Raw genomic sequence first — 14,563 nt, forward strand, 5'->3', positions numbered from 1 at the left:
AATAAAGTATTATGTGTCTATGTAAAACGTTTCTAAATCAGGAGAACTGTAGAACATTCTACAGTAAGGAGATAGACCTTGTTGATTGCCGACAATCAACACGTGAGCGATAAACCGTATCGCACCTTGAATTCCCCTGTTGAAGAGCGCGCTTCCAGAAAGCTTCCTCATTGCGCGGTAAATGGCGACACCTGGAATTCCTGTTGGAGAAAATCTGTGACCCTTGCATTTCCCGCTCCCCGATCCTGCACCCCAACCCCCGCATCATCGCCCAGATGGCCGTCTCGCATAAACAAGACCCGATTGTGCTGGTGATTGATTTCCACCATGCACGGTGAGTCCTCCCAGCCTATCTAATTGCCTAGCTTGCCCCAGACAACTGTATAATGAAAAAAGGACTTGACTGATACTAATATATGTCTGCGCGATCTTTAGGGGCCCGGAAATCGAACACTGCATCGCCGATGAGGGGACGAACCCGGCTACCGACAATGACTGGTCATTACTACCCTTCATGGCACTTTCCGATGGTGCGCATCTGTATGGAACCCCTATTAAAAGTTGCTTCTAGCACAAGACCTGGATTCAGCCTTTCCCCAGGAATTCAAATCCTTTCCTTTCCTCCCCCGAGGCAGCCCCGCAATTCTACTTTGCGTCATCGGACAGATAGAACTGACGATTTGGCTTGATGACTACTTTAGATCGACCGAGGAATTTTCATATTTCACGTTGCGCCGCAAAGAAACACCTGAAATACCGGCGACGTCCCTCTTCGGCATTGCTTGCTCGCGCCAGCTCGATGCTAAGCTCCTGATCAATCGCCATCCTGATGTGACGCGCTCGACGGTACAGAAGGCTGTTGTGGTGGTAACGGATAGCCCGCAGAGAGTTGGACAATTGCGGGAAAAGCTCTCTGTGGTGACCTCGGCATGGTTTGCGCAGCGGTATGTTGGATGTCCCCGTGAGGACCGACCTTTCTTGATCGAAAGGGGATTTTTGAGGGCGAACATTTGCTGATATTTGTCTGAATGTATAGGGACTTCTCAGATGTTGATATTTTGAAGGTAGAACAACCTGATATCCTGAAATATCGAATCACGTACTCACAAAGACGATATAGAAATTCCGGGAAGGCTTGGTTATTAGCTTATCCAATGATTCGTCGAAAGATCAAAACTTAGGTGAATATTTCCAACTATCATCTGTCTTAAAATGCGCTGACTTGATTGAAGGTCTTTCTCTGCGGGAAATGATTCATGAATTCAAATATCAGACCCTAGTGCTCTTCAAGGGGCTGTTATTGCAGCCGAAGGTAGGCATGCTTTTATTACATTTTATATTACAAGATATGTGCTGACTTCTGCAGATGCTCTTTTTTGGTACTCGATGTGAACGTCTATGCATGATCCAATTTTCGCTTATCTCCTTAATACCTGGCTTGATCGATAATCTGCAAGATTGTGCGGACCCGGCATTTGACGACTATACGCAAAGTGTTGAGAAGCCAACCTCGCTCAAGACAAGTGATCGAGGCTCTTGTAGGTTGAGACTTCAGTATTGCTGTGGACAATGCACTGACTATACTAGTATTGGCCTATATGGGTTTGCCGCTGCAGATTTTTGGCAAGGTAGTTATCTACACATCTCCTCTTATGTCAGATCCATTCTTCTAACTCCCTCCAGGGAAGTATGTTTGGGCCCTATACCCCTCTACAGCAACTGGATTTGCTGGCCGATGATGGTACAAAGTCATATGTTGTGGGATCGACGAATTCCTTACTTCTTCAACAAAAAGATCGCTATAGCGACATTCTAATCAACGTAAGCATGCGCACCGACTAAAACCAAAACCAGTGGATGAAAAGACTAACCAAAAATTCCTATCAGCTTGATGAGGATAGCATCAACATCTCGTCACTGGCCCTCCAAAGGGCCTTAGCCCTATCTGCGGCCGACAGACGTTGGATTGACGTTCTTACTCAGATCGTTAATGAAACTTGGGATGATGCCTGTCCATCCCGTCCAAAGACGCTAGGCTTCATGGGATCGGAGGAATTCATTCGACTCCAGTTTGAAGAGTACCTGCTTGCCTTGCTATCCAGCATGAAATATCACGAAGAGCTCGTATCACACTCTTCGGGTGACTCGCCACACCGAAGCAGATCCCAGCTGCAAAACTACAATATTGAAGGCGACCCTGCCCTCGACTTTAATGCAGAGTTTTTGGCACAATGGCAGAAAACTTCCAACTATGCCCTCTTCTCAAAACTCACCTCTGACGCACTCCTATTCTCAATTACCGAGCCGCGACACCCGAGCGCTGGTGGGCTGACTATGGAAGACATTCAGCGCCGTCTGTCTCAGCAGGTGGCCGATCTTCATCTAGATGAACGGGTGCGCGAGGGCCGCGAGGCGCTCGGCCGCCAACTCGCTACAGGACAAAAGAAGGTTAGCGCCGCATTTAATACCTTCTGGTCGGATCTCGAGTCTATGCGTGAAGCTCAAAGAAAGCGCAACGAGGAGAAAGCTGCTCAATCGCAGCGCACCTCAATTGATACCTCGCTTCCCCCACCGTCAACTTCACAAGCGTCTCCATCAGAGCCCTCTGGAGGCTGGGCCCGCCAAAGACCTTCCATCGACGTCTCTCAAGCACAAGCTACAGTCAGCGTCGCCAGCCAAAAAGCCAGTGCATACTTCAGCTCGTGGGGCTCATGGGCCAGCGAAAAGCGTAAAGAGTGGCAGGACAAGCGCAGCTCATCCCCCAGTCCAACTCCGAACACAAGTACTGCACCCGCAACGACCGCAACGACCGCAGCGACCTCTCAATCGCCCCCGACCCCGGTGCTCTCAGTCGTGACTGAAACAACCGAGTCGGACCGCGGTCGTCGCCGCTCCATGCAGCAACATCGCTCCACCCCCAGCGAAGATACCTCAGATGGCCTCAGCCGCAGCAACAGCCGCCGAAAGCGTTGGAGTAACATCCTCCTCCGCCGCGAGAGCGGAGAATTCAAGCGCGACGACGTCTCCGAAGCAAATGACGCGCCCTATCCCAAATCCCCCTTGTCCCAAGGCTTCCCGGCCTATGAGCCCCCAGCCGCCCAGAACCCAGAGGTCCTCTTCCAGCATGAGAACAAGAAACCTGCCGAGACTGCGTCTGCCGATGAAGATGGATTCACCGCCGTGTCTCTTACGCCCGAAGAGGGACTCCGAGTAAATCTGAACCCGGATGAGAACATGCAGAAACCCGATGCAAAGGAAGATCATGTTACCGCTCTACCTTCCAAGGAAGAGAAGTGATTGATCAATCTCACCATTGCGATGACGGAGCTTTGATTATCTCAGTCTCGTTTTTGTTCTGTTTTGTCTAACTATTGCATCCCTTTCCCAATCCCAGAACTTGGCATTACATTCTAGCGGCATACCCATCTCATTGGATCCTGTCTTGATCTACCTTTGTCTATATTGTTTCACTTCTTCTTACCCTTCTTCTCTCAATCTGTAAATTATACCCCGTCGGGAATTGCTGGATTCCGTTCAGGTTGGTACTTCGGATCATGTGTGCATGTTAGAACGAAATACATATATAATAGCATGTCTGCATTGCATTTTGCATTTATATTCTTTACTCCCATGCTTTTAATAGTATCTGAAACTAGATACAAGTAGATGAAAATATTCATTTTGGAAATTCAATTATCATTGATCTGTCGTCTCAACGCTATGATGAAAGATGGACCATAAAATAAGATAAAACAGACTTGTGCTCCATAGCTCCCAAAAATATCTTAAGCAAAACTCAAGCCCATTCCGGATTTGCCTAGCCTTACGCTCTAGAATCCGTGTGGAAACCAAGAACGAAAACAGCAGAAGAGGGTCATGAGCTAGACAAGCGAGAAGAAATGAGGGAAAGCTAGGGTAAATGCAAGGGAATTTGTCAAGAGGGAATGGTAGGGCGTGATTAAGCAATGTAGGAAACTTCGTCTCCCTCTAAACGTTCGATGTAGTCCTTTTCCATTAGGGCCTCGATGTTTTTCTTGATGTCGGGGACCTTGGGCGGGAAACGCGATTTGACCTGCTGGATGACCTCCTGTACAAGCTGGACGTGCTTCATCTTCTTCCGGGATTTCATGACACGGACGATGGCAGACTGGTGGAGGGTTAGAGTAGAACAATATATATAGAGGAGGAAATGACATACCTGGAGCAACAGCTTCCGATCCTCCTCAATCGTCTTGTGTGTGTCGTCGGATTCTACCTTTTGCTCCGACTTAATTTGGATATTGAGGTTGACCTTGACCTTTTTGTTTTTGAAATTGTAGTTCAGATTGTATGTGGTTGTAGGCTCGGGTTTGGCACCATCGGGGCCAGCCAGAAGCACCTTCGCCTTCAGGAAAATAGCAAGGTTAGGGTCGAGAACCTCCGGAGCCAGAGTAGTGGCCTTCTGGATGTCGGAGTACGACAGTGTGTCGGTCTCGTTAAATAGCAACAGAATACCCATCTGGAAAGTGGATACCTGGAATGTGTAAGGGACCTTGGCGTTTTTGATGTAGTTGGCCTTGACCTCGCCCTTGCACAATTGCCAGAGCCATGTCAACTTGCGACCATTGTGCTTATCAAAGTAGAACTTCTGGAACCGCTCAGCAGACTTAGTAACCTCTGGAGGCGCGGAGAAGGCGGTATTCGGAGGGTTAAGAGGCCACATGCCAGTTCCAAGAACCTGGAAATGTGCGTCCACCATTCTCCTGCGGTCGTCATCATCCAAGACCTTTTCTTGGTAGACTTTGTAATTGGCATTAAGATCCTTGGAAATCTGGATGTCCTGGAACATGCGCTGCAACTTATTGGTATATTCAAATCCACATGCTTCCTTCAGCTTACTGATCATGCTGGTTTCCGCATCATCAGATACCGAGCTGACATGCACGAGACGCTTTGCCAACATTTTCGAGTAAAACTTTTGGAAGACATCTTTGTCCTCGATGTACTTGAAGACAGTCATGATTTGGACAAGCATCTCTTCGAGCTCGGACTCCTCGGCAGCCTTGGAGCCCTTCTTGAGCAACGAATCGGTGTACTTGGCAAGCAATTCGGGTGATTTGGTGGTAGTCGACTTGCAAATACGATTACGGTTAACAAATTCCCGACAAGCGTTATCCAGCGAACGAACGAACTCGGACTCGCCATTGAAGGCTTCGTCAACGAGGTTTTGATAGCGCGTGTGAACTTGTAGTAGAGCATCAACGTATAGCTTAGGCTCAAAGTTCTCGCCCTCCGAAGCTACCTTCTCGATCGCAGCCAAACCAGCCTTTCTCACGTGGTTTTCAAAAGTGGAACGCAATGGATCCAATCCCTCCTTGATGCGCGACAGGAGGCGGTACATGCGTGCAAGATCGTCCTGGCGTTCATTATCAAGCAAAATCTGGAACTCGTCGCGGAGAAGAGTAGAATGGGCAGTAACAAGGACATCCAGACAAGTTTCGGTGAGACTCTTGGTCACATCGGAGTGTAGATAAAGACCAACTCGGGCCTTCTCCTCCTCAAGTCGGGCCTCAGCCTTCTTCATGTATTCCACAACACTGTTCTCTGCCACAAACTGCCGTGACTCGTTTTCATAGTACTTTCTTGTCGCGTCAATGAACGGCCGTTGGAAGTAGTGTCGGTAGACCTCGAGGGTAGACTTCTTGCTATCGTTTTCGTCAAGACCCAACGACACAAACGAATCGACGATGCTCTTGATCTGTGATTGTTCGATTGTTTCGCCGTTCCGCTGCTTCTCAATTAAATTCAACACCGCGTCCATCACCTTCGCATGCAGGTTCTCGAAGAAGTCGTCTTTCCACTTGACCAGGTGTAAGGTGTACACATCGTACACATTCTTCTTTCCCTCATCAATCTCTCGCTTGACCCAGTGTCGGTTGAGGTAGCTGAACAGGTGGTTAACATATTTGGCGGCGGTGGTGTACCGAGTCCATTCGCGGATGTAAAATGCCAAGAGGGCTTCTTCGGAATGAGCTAGCGATTTTTCGTGTACCTCGCTGAGATGGCGTGAAAGGTATTCGCCCAGTAATTTGTAGAGTTCTTCGCCCAATAGGTGAGCTGATCGTATCGATTGAGGCATTAGCAACTGTTGAAAGATTTCCTGGGGCAGGGTGTCCTGTGAGCTTGTGGGGGAGAGTGACGTACCTCCACGGTGAGCTTGTAGACCCTGGTTGCTGGCAACGGCTTTTTGTGATGTGCAAAAGTTGTGGACGGCCCTAAGCGACGGGTAAGTAGGTGTTAGGACACGAAGAATTTGGAAATGTAGACAAACGTGTAAAGAGCCATGTACTATCAGGTGGTCAGCATATGCTATTTGAGGATCTAGTAGCAAACAAGAGAGCTCGGCTCCACTCACATGTTTCATGTCAACGCCTTCCTCCAACTTGTGCATCACGCTGTTGATGCCCGACTCCAAGAACGACCAGCTGAACCATCGTTAGCGCTGCAAAGCTTGAGCATGTTGCTTGCATATGGTCCACCACTCACGTTTCATCGAGGTCATCCTTGTGAGGCGCCTGTGGCATTGTCGGCGGCATGGTGTCAAGGGGCGGAATCGAGCAAGGAATTTGAAAAGAGCGGGCTTATTCTGATCTTAGGATTTTGACGGTTAGCATGGAGCTCCAAAATTCCTACGCACCCAGAGAGCTATAACCAAGGGCACATACAGGACGGTCACCCCTCAAAGACCAGAGATAGCGCCACGAGCGACGAGTGACGTCGTGAGATTCTGGGGCACAATATGGGTTTGTTGGGTGGGGAGGGGTACCCAACTCCTGTCAAGTAGAGATAAAGGCGGGAAAAAGGGGTCACTCAAGGCTCAAAAGCAAGCAAGAGAGAAAGAGGGTTTAGACGATCAGGCAGTAGGTGTGGCGGCGAGAGTGGATGAGGCTGAGAGGACGAGCATCCCCACGGTTGTTTGAGGAAGGCGGTCAGGGGTGGGCGCGTGTTGATGTATACGCTTTTTTAATCTGGATCTTCGTATTTCCACTATCAAAATACGACCTATTCAGATTCCGTTGCAAAGATCTTAAACTTGTTTATCGTGTTATTTCATCGAGTAATAGGAAGATTAGCTTAAAGAGCCGGAAAAAAATTATTTGCAAGTCTGCACGCCTTGATAGGGGAGTGGGCTATACAGTTCCGTCTTGTGCACGGCGTCATGATTTGTCTGATCGATCTCATCTGGTAAGTAGCAAAGTAAACAAGCTTTCTATTTAACGTACGACCGAGCGTACTGCCACCATTAAAAGGTTGGTATCAACTGCCAATTCTGCCAACGTTGAAAATGATCAGAACACCGTGACGTCATGTGGCAGATTTGAGCTCCTCTTTCGTCCCATCCATATTTACTTTGATTCACTCAAAGACAATCATGACCTTCAATCCAGCCACCGGAATACAAATCACCAACCGCCAGATTGCACCATGGAATCGTATACCCAATACATCTATCCAGCATAAACCGCTGATGATATACCATGGTGCCTTCAACGCCACACCCGCTGAGTTTGAGCGGCGTCTCCAGGCGGTAGGCGTCGTAAAGCCTCAGTGGACGTATACGATGTACAGTGAAACCCATTTTCACTCCACTACCCACGAGGTCCTGGGCGTCGTGGCTGGACGCGCACGACTGTGCTTCGGAGGCGAGGAAAACCCGGAGCGGTTTGAGCCAATTGTGCAGCGCGGGGATTTGATCATTGTGCCAGCGGGAGTCGGACATCGATTATTGGTTGACGATGGAGAGGAGCCATTCCAAATGATTGGCTCATACCCATATGGCAAGCAGTGGGATATGTGTTACGGGCGAGCGGGCGAAGAGAGCAAAGTCCAGGGCATTCAAAAGGTGGCATGGTTTAATCGAGATCCGCTCTATGGAGATGATGGCCCTGCCGTGGACATATAGCTCAAGCTCTGCACCGAAGATCATTGCTCGTGGAGCATGACTAAGATATAATCCGTCTGGTTACGTGCCTGAATATGTACCTAATAACTCAAGTAGGTACTGAGCGTATGTTCGTTGGGCATTGAACAACATTGTCCCGCTGCGATTGACAGCGATATCAATGTTTCACTCTCTCAACAAGTCTGTGGAAATTGTCAGCTAGTTCTAAAGGGCCTAACTCTGTATGCGGTACTTACCTTAGAACACTGATCGCAAACGTCATCAGCCAGGCGACCAGCGCAACCAACAGGACGGACGCAAGGGCCTTTTGCCGGACACAGATTTGATCATTACGAGGCTCAACTTGTTGGTTGATCTCTGCTTCCCTGCAAGCACCAGTCAACTCGGACAGAGAATTGAATGCCAAACCGAGATTGGCCGAATCAAATACAATGAAAAACAGATCCAGCAGGATAAGACGTGCTTTAGCCGTGGCCGATCGTAGGCCCAGCGGTTTCGCAGTATACTCATCGAAGGTGATATATATCAGATATACCAGAGCGACCGCATCAACAATGATTGCCATCAGCGCGGACGCGCCTTGATGTTCATGAGTCTTGTCGGCCAAATGCTGGATTGTTCCACCCAATGCCAAAGCAGCAAGCGAGAAGCACCAGACAGTCAATCGCAAAATCAGCGGCGCGATCGGGCTCCTTAAGAAGAAGTTGTGGCAGCGCTTGAACCAGATTTCTCGACGGTGGGTGTGGTTGTGCAAGGGGTACTCTGGGCTATCTCCTTCCAGCAGATTGCCTCGCCATGGCTCCATGTAATTTCCCAAGTTATCATTCATCCATTCTGGAGAGACCTCTTTGTACTCGTCGCCATATTCTCGGGGATACTGGATGCTGCGAGAGAATGTCTTCCAGCGAGATTCACGACGAGGGGAAATCGGTTTGCCGTCTTCCAGTTGGCCCTCCTTAGAATATTCCGGTCTGGAGGTAGGATGCGGAGCATGATTATGCTGGGCGACGAGCGCATCATTGGGTTGAGAGGGTAGCAGGTGATCTGTCGCGGTAGCTTCTTCGTCATCCTCCCGGCTGACTTCCTCGACCGACCGAATCCAGGCTAGAATGGAAGACTTGTCAGTGATCAAGCAGAGATGTTCTTAAGGACCATGATAGATTATCGTACGAGGTAGAGTACGCATATCAGCATTCTGAAATCGAGCGAGTTCCTCGGCTGTTTGGTTATTGGGAGTATGTGTCGCTGTGGCTGGGGAGTTCGAAGTACTGCTGCGGGGATGACTGCCATGCGTATCTATAGTTAGATGCGTTGAATCCATATTTGACGTGCCATTCGGTGCAGGCATTGTCTCGGACATCTTTTCATTGAAGATATGGCCTGGGGCCTCGGCTTTGGAGCTATGCACATCCATGACTGACGACAAAAGGCTGGGCACTCGGAGATGGACGGAAGATGATCACTTCAAGGTCCACATAACCTCCTTAGAGGCTATCCAAGGCAAGTGCTTGCCAATTGTCTTTAATCAATAAAGCAGCAAATAAAGCGAGGGGCCGGGGGCTCAGGAACAATAAAAACGAGGTTGGAAGGCAGATTGTTGATCAGGGCCAAGATTCGACCGAGGAAAACGAGTTCGCGCGCGTAATGACGTCTCCCCCTGCTTTAATTTCCTCCGTGAGATCCTGTCCCACATCAGCTCACTCTTACAAGCTTCAACCGATCGCATACATCCTCCAAAAAGGAATGCGCTTGTTTCCTTACATTACCTCCCCTTTGTCTCTCTCTTTGCGATAAACCGCTATTTCTTTGAAGCTACACAATCTCCCCCTTTCGCTGCCATGCGTCTCTTTTTGATCCCCATCTCGACACGCCGGGCGTTAATATACTCTCGCCCGTTACGCAAAGATATCCCAAAGGAGCTTTCCATACTCGATCGCGTGACCACCAAGGCAGCTCAAACGTGGGCAAAATGGGAAGAAGCTGATGGGGGCTGGAAGAAGAGCCTGGTGACTTGGGGTAATAAGGTTCAGCAACGAATTCCTTTCGAAGAATGGGGACTCAAGAGTATCCCATCACTCAACTCCCAGAAACGAATCGATGAGGCACACGGAACCAAGAAAATCGACGTATTATACCCGGGAAACTCGTTGCGTTTGGAGAAAATACCCACCCTGTTGCGGACCATAGCCACAGAACGGCAGGAGTTCCACCGGAAGAAGATGCGATGGAGTTTGGGAATCGCTCCATTAACAGCGCCCTTGGGCCTGATTCCAGTGTATGCTGCGCCAGAGTCGCTTTCTAATTGTCGTCCAGCTCGTTGACTGATTCCTGCAGGGTCCCAAATATTCCATTCTTCTATCTAGCATACAGGGGCTGGTCCCACTGGCGAGGTGAGCACTTATTTACTCTGTCCTATATTCTGTGAAATGCTGACCTATCGCCCCGTAACAGCATTGAATGGTTCGCGGCACCTGGAATTCCTCGTGGAGAAGAATCTCCTAAATCCCATCTCCCTTCCCGAATTGGAGCGTCTATATGCCAAGCGTGCATCATACGCCCTTGATGATACCCCGGTTGATACCCCTGCAATTGAGATGGTCGAGGATATCGAGCAGAGTGACGAGAGAGTTCTCCTGAAAATGTCTGATGCCAAGAAGCTCGCAACAATCTTGGATGCACCGGATCTTGCTCTGGAGGCCGAGCGTGCCATCGTCCAAGTGAGCGCACATCTGCAGGCGCGCGCAGAAGAAGCGAAACGTGCAGAGGAAGCGAAAGCGAAAGCAAAAGAAGCCAGCTCCGAAGAGAAAAAGAACTTATAATCTGGGGACGCAATGAGCGCATGCTTTGCTCAGAATTAGATAGAAACCCCACTTTGTCTGGTCGATTTAATACTCAATGTATCATAGTTTATACAAATTCAAAATTACAATAGATTGTTCCTGCTTACAGCCCCCGTTACTCAAATTCAGGACATTTCTAAATTAGCTATGGTTCGTGGAGCCTAGACCCTGTGCTTATCTAATCTTCTCGAAGACCCCTAAGCGTTCGGCCTAAAATCCATTGACGCCCCGGATTGACGCTGCATTTCACTATCTCTAAGCCCCGCTCAGAATATGCACCTAAATATATACAAATTTGATCATCCCCAGTACCCAGTATGAGGTCTACTCCCATTGGACGTCGCTCGCACCGAAAGTCAAGAGCAGGCTGCCTTGCCTGCAAAAGAAGAAAGGTCAAGGTAAAGCCCACATGCAACCCATTGTATGTTAGGAAGGCACTAAATTTATGTCAAGTGCGATGAAGGCAAGCCTAGTTGTGCGAATTGTGAAAGACATGGTGTCCCATGCTCCTTCGTAGGTACAGTCGAACCTGTTCGATTAGAGCATGAAGCTGCAAGCCCGGCCATTTCAGCAAGGCATGATGGTGCAGCAGAAACTGTCAGCCCAAGCATTGGGCCTTCACAAGCACCATCAACCTCAAGTCTTCCAGTATTTGACATGGAGCTATTGCACCATTATATGACCTCAACCTGCTACACATTGAGTCGAATCCCCTCCATCCAGGCAATCTATCGCGACGAAGTGCCTCGGGTAGGCTTCACCATGCCGGCCGTCTTGCACGCTATGTTAGCCGTAGCCGCCTTACACCTTGCACGAACCGATCCTTCTCGGCGGGACAACTGCATTGCCCAAGCACACATGCATCACCAAACAGCCGTCCAATCTGTGACGCCGAATATACCCACTCTAGCCTCCGACAACGGAGTCGCACTGTTTCTCTTCTCCTCGCTTACCTGCATCTCTGCTTGTGCCAGTATTCCCTCTGAGAGAAGTTTCCTTGTCTTATTCGAGCAAGGCCGCCTTGCTAATTGGGTTCTTCTTTTTCGGGGCACGAAAACTGTTATTGAATACAGTAGCCATGATTTCAACAAGGGGAAACTGGGCCCGATCTTTATGAATGGTGCTCAGTCCGCCGCTGCAAGGGATCCACAGACTTTTGAAAAGGGCCTGATGTATACTTGGGAATTGAAACAGATGATTGGCAATGAGTTCGTGCAGGATCTACCGTTACGTCGAATTTACGAGGAGACGTTGGATGCGCTCAGCAGGACTCTGGGCGTTGTTATGAAACCGGGGGAGGGACCAAGGCTTCAGACTGCAGATGTATTTGCGTGGTTGTTGGAAGCTTCAGATGAGTACTTGGAATTACTTGCAAAAGAGGAACCTATTGCGCTCATTATTTTTGGGTACTTCTGTGTCGCATTGCGTCAAATTGAGTGGATGTGGTGGATGGAAGGACTGAGTGGTCGACTCATGTCACAGTTGTATTCTGTGATGGATGAGAAATATCGAGGTTGGTTACGATGGCCGCAAGAGCAAATATGCTGGGTTCCTGGAACTATATGAATGTACTGGATATAGTGATGTGGATATATGTAATATAATATTAATCTTTGATATCATGGGGCTCACATCGGGACTATTTTATGGGCTTAGATCGAGCTCTCAGCTGCGCTCCAAACGATTGGAACAATAGAGGAATCGGGGATAGGCCCAACGCAACGAATGCCAGCAGACTATTTCCCCATCCATAGCCCAACTTTTCATATAGCTTCAATCCACAAAGAGGGAGAAGACCACCCGCCAAGCTTCGTAGAACGGTACAAGCTGCAATAGCACTGGCCGCATGCTGCGTGAACGCATCGACCAAGTAAGTCTGAATACCCATCAATGTAAGAATCATCCCATACCCCGTCACAGCGGTTCCGATCTCGGGAACAATCCAGTGGACATGCTTATCGACTGACCAACCGTAGATAAATAGCCCAACAGGAATACTCAGTGACCCAGGAAGAGCAATATACCAAGGGAGCCGGTCTTCTGGCTGTGGCTCTTCCTTCCGTTGAATCCTCAGTTTGATCTTGCGATCACTAAGAATACCAGAATACAACAGTCCGAGTAACATGCCGACTCCACTGCCTAGGAAGGAAAGGCCACTTGACCCAGACGAGAAATCGTATTGTCCTTGGAATACCTCGGTAAACGTGGTAAAAAGGATGTATAAGAGGCCATAGAGAACAGCAATGTAGATACACATTGATGACACGATTGGCGAGAGCAGTAGCATTCTCGATGGACGAATGAGGCTCTGCATGAATCTCTGTTTTGCGGGAATCCCATCGTCCAAACGAGATATATAGCCCGGGTTCCCAGTCTCTTTTCGTAGCCGTGCTGCCTTGCGCTCGAGCAGCGTTGGGCCATGTGTTTCAGGGACGATGAAAAAGAAGGCGATTGACGCGACGCCACCCTAGGGACAAGATAAAATTAGAGACTAGACAGAGAATTACGAAATGCACGAGATACTTACCGCAATAGCCAGAACCCAGAATACCCACCGCCAGCTCGTAGCCTCAACCAGGTATCCACCAACAACAGGACCAATAATAGGACCAAAAAGCGGTCCTAAAGACCAAAGAGCCATGGCTTTGCCTCGACTCTCCCTCGGCATAATGTCGGCAATCGTTCCACTTCCAATAGTTGTCGGCGTAACACCAGCAACACCATCCAGGAACCGGAAAACTATCAGGGATGCCAGATTCGGAGCCAATGCACTGGCGATGTTGAAGATCATGAAGAGCACATTGCATACGTTATAGACGACGAGACGGCCACTATACTCGCTCCACGGAGCGACGATAAGAGGCCCAAATGCGAAACCGAGGATATAGACGGAGACAACGAAGGTCGCTAATATAGTCGAGCTGGTATTGAAATCGGCCATTACCTCGGGTACGCCAGGTGCAAACATGGATGACGCGAGGGGACTGAAAACGTGATGATTAGTTTGTGAATTTCGTTTCTTGTATAGGACAGGCTCTGCGTGGACTTACGTCAAAAAGGTGATGAAGGATACTGCTCCAACAATTGTCCATCGGCGCGCTAAACTCCAGTTCATGGGATTTGCTGGATCTTGGTCGACAGGCTCGTCCCAAAATACGTCCAGCGCTTCCTCTGCTTCTGGATTTCCCTCCATCTGTTCGCTTTTATCGGAAATATCTTGGTCGGCCATAGTTTGCGGGGGCTGCGACTCTTGAGAAAGTTTATCAGGCGACATTATTCTGGAGCTTCACTTCAATGTGTGTGAGAGAGGCAGACAGAGGCATGCTATTTGAAGGCATGAAGGCTTGTTGACAACTTGTCTGTGTTTTATAGCATCGGCCAGCACTGCTGTGCTCGGAGTTTCGCGTCTCCGAAGGGATAATTTTATGCTTTATGAATTGAGAGGCGTCAAGTGTCAACTTTTTTTAGATTAGCTTGTAGCGTCATCGCAATATTTACCGACTATGTGAACAGATCGTATTCGGATTGGGGGCCCTCTCATTGGTTTTGGTGTAAGTGGGTCAAGGGGTCTATGCCGATGTGGGGGATGAGGGTTAACCAATCATCTGCATACTTGCTTACCGATTCGCGCTAAGCCTCACCACCCTGTACCCGTCGAAATGGTTAGTATGTATAATCCGCCAGGGCACTATTGCCTGTCTTAGGCCCGAAATTAGGTTTCTTGGCGTGCGGAAAACCCTGAGATCTGCGCTCTTTCTATCGCCATGAAACGGCCTGGGGT

General features: G+C 48.9%; 7 protein-coding genes across 7 annotated transcripts; 4 read left to right on the top strand and 3 right to left on the bottom strand.

Moving 5' to 3' along the window:
• Positions 1–275: 275 nt before the first annotated feature.
• N7503_004219 (uncharacterized protein) lies at positions 276–3,297 on the top strand (the record flags this gene model as incomplete). Its single annotated transcript, XM_057063766.1, has 10 exons — positions 276–334; positions 436–540; positions 702–944; positions 1,037–1,064; positions 1,121–1,181; positions 1,233–1,312; positions 1,367–1,538; positions 1,588–1,628; positions 1,684–1,821; positions 1,888–3,297. The coding sequence occupies 10 exons, from the start codon at positions 276–278 to the stop codon at positions 3,295–3,297; spliced, it is 2,337 nt and encodes a 778-aa protein (XP_056924681.1).
• A 661-nt stretch (positions 3,298–3,958) lies between these two features.
• culA (cullin culA) lies at positions 3,959–6,575 on the bottom strand (the record flags this gene model as incomplete). Its single annotated transcript, XM_057063767.1, has 6 exons — positions 3,959–4,147; positions 4,199–6,096; positions 6,184–6,254; positions 6,311–6,327; positions 6,395–6,464; positions 6,526–6,575. 6 exons carry the CDS (start codon positions 6,573–6,575, stop codon positions 3,959–3,961), a joined length of 2,295 nt encoding a protein of 764 aa, XP_056924682.1.
• Positions 6,576–7,411: 836 nt separating this feature from the next.
• Positions 7,412–7,942, top strand: N7503_004221 (cupin domain-containing protein; the record flags this gene model as incomplete). The annotated part of the gene is made up of 1 exon (XM_057063768.1): positions 7,412–7,942. One exon carries the CDS (start codon positions 7,412–7,414, stop codon positions 7,940–7,942), a length of 531 nt encoding a protein of 176 aa, XP_056924683.1.
• Positions 7,943–8,099: 157 nt separating this feature from the next.
• N7503_004222 (phospholipase D regulator) lies at positions 8,100–9,356 on the bottom strand (the record flags this gene model as incomplete). The annotated part of the gene is made up of 3 exons (XM_057063769.1): positions 8,100–8,124; positions 8,179–9,046; positions 9,113–9,356. The coding sequence occupies 3 exons, from the start codon at positions 9,354–9,356 to the stop codon at positions 8,100–8,102; spliced, it is 1,137 nt and encodes a 378-aa protein (XP_056924684.1).
• Positions 9,357–9,780: 424 nt separating this feature from the next.
• Positions 9,781–10,761, top strand: N7503_004223 (mitochondrial K+-H+ exchange-related family protein; the record flags this gene model as incomplete). Its single annotated transcript, XM_057063770.1, has 3 exons — positions 9,781–10,217; positions 10,277–10,332; positions 10,394–10,761. 3 exons carry the CDS (start codon positions 9,781–9,783, stop codon positions 10,759–10,761), a joined length of 861 nt encoding a protein of 286 aa, XP_056924685.1.
• A 311-nt stretch (positions 10,762–11,072) lies between these two features.
• N7503_004224 (Zn(II)2Cys6 transcription factor domain-containing protein) lies at positions 11,073–12,348 on the top strand (the record flags this gene model as incomplete). Its single annotated transcript, XM_057063771.1, has 2 exons — positions 11,073–11,180; positions 11,236–12,348. The coding sequence occupies exons 1-2, from the start codon at positions 11,100–11,102 to the stop codon at positions 12,346–12,348; spliced, it is 1,194 nt and encodes a 397-aa protein (XP_056924686.1). The 5' UTR covers positions 11,073–11,099.
• A 73-nt stretch (positions 12,349–12,421) lies between these two features.
• Positions 12,422–14,011, bottom strand: N7503_004225 (MFS transporter; the record flags this gene model as incomplete). Its single annotated transcript, XM_057063772.1, has 3 exons — positions 12,422–13,249; positions 13,310–13,766; positions 13,833–14,011. 3 exons carry the CDS (start codon positions 14,009–14,011, stop codon positions 12,422–12,424), a joined length of 1,464 nt encoding a protein of 487 aa, XP_056924687.1.
• Between the last annotated feature and the right edge of the window lie 552 nt (positions 14,012–14,563).

The sequence above is a fragment of the Penicillium pulvis genome (genome assembly GCF_028828015.1).
Source record: "Penicillium pulvis strain IBT 33274 chromosome Unknown contig_1_segment0_segment0, whole genome shotgun sequence".
NCBI classification, from domain to species: Eukaryota; Fungi; Ascomycota; class Eurotiomycetes; order Eurotiales; family Aspergillaceae; genus Penicillium; species Penicillium pulvis.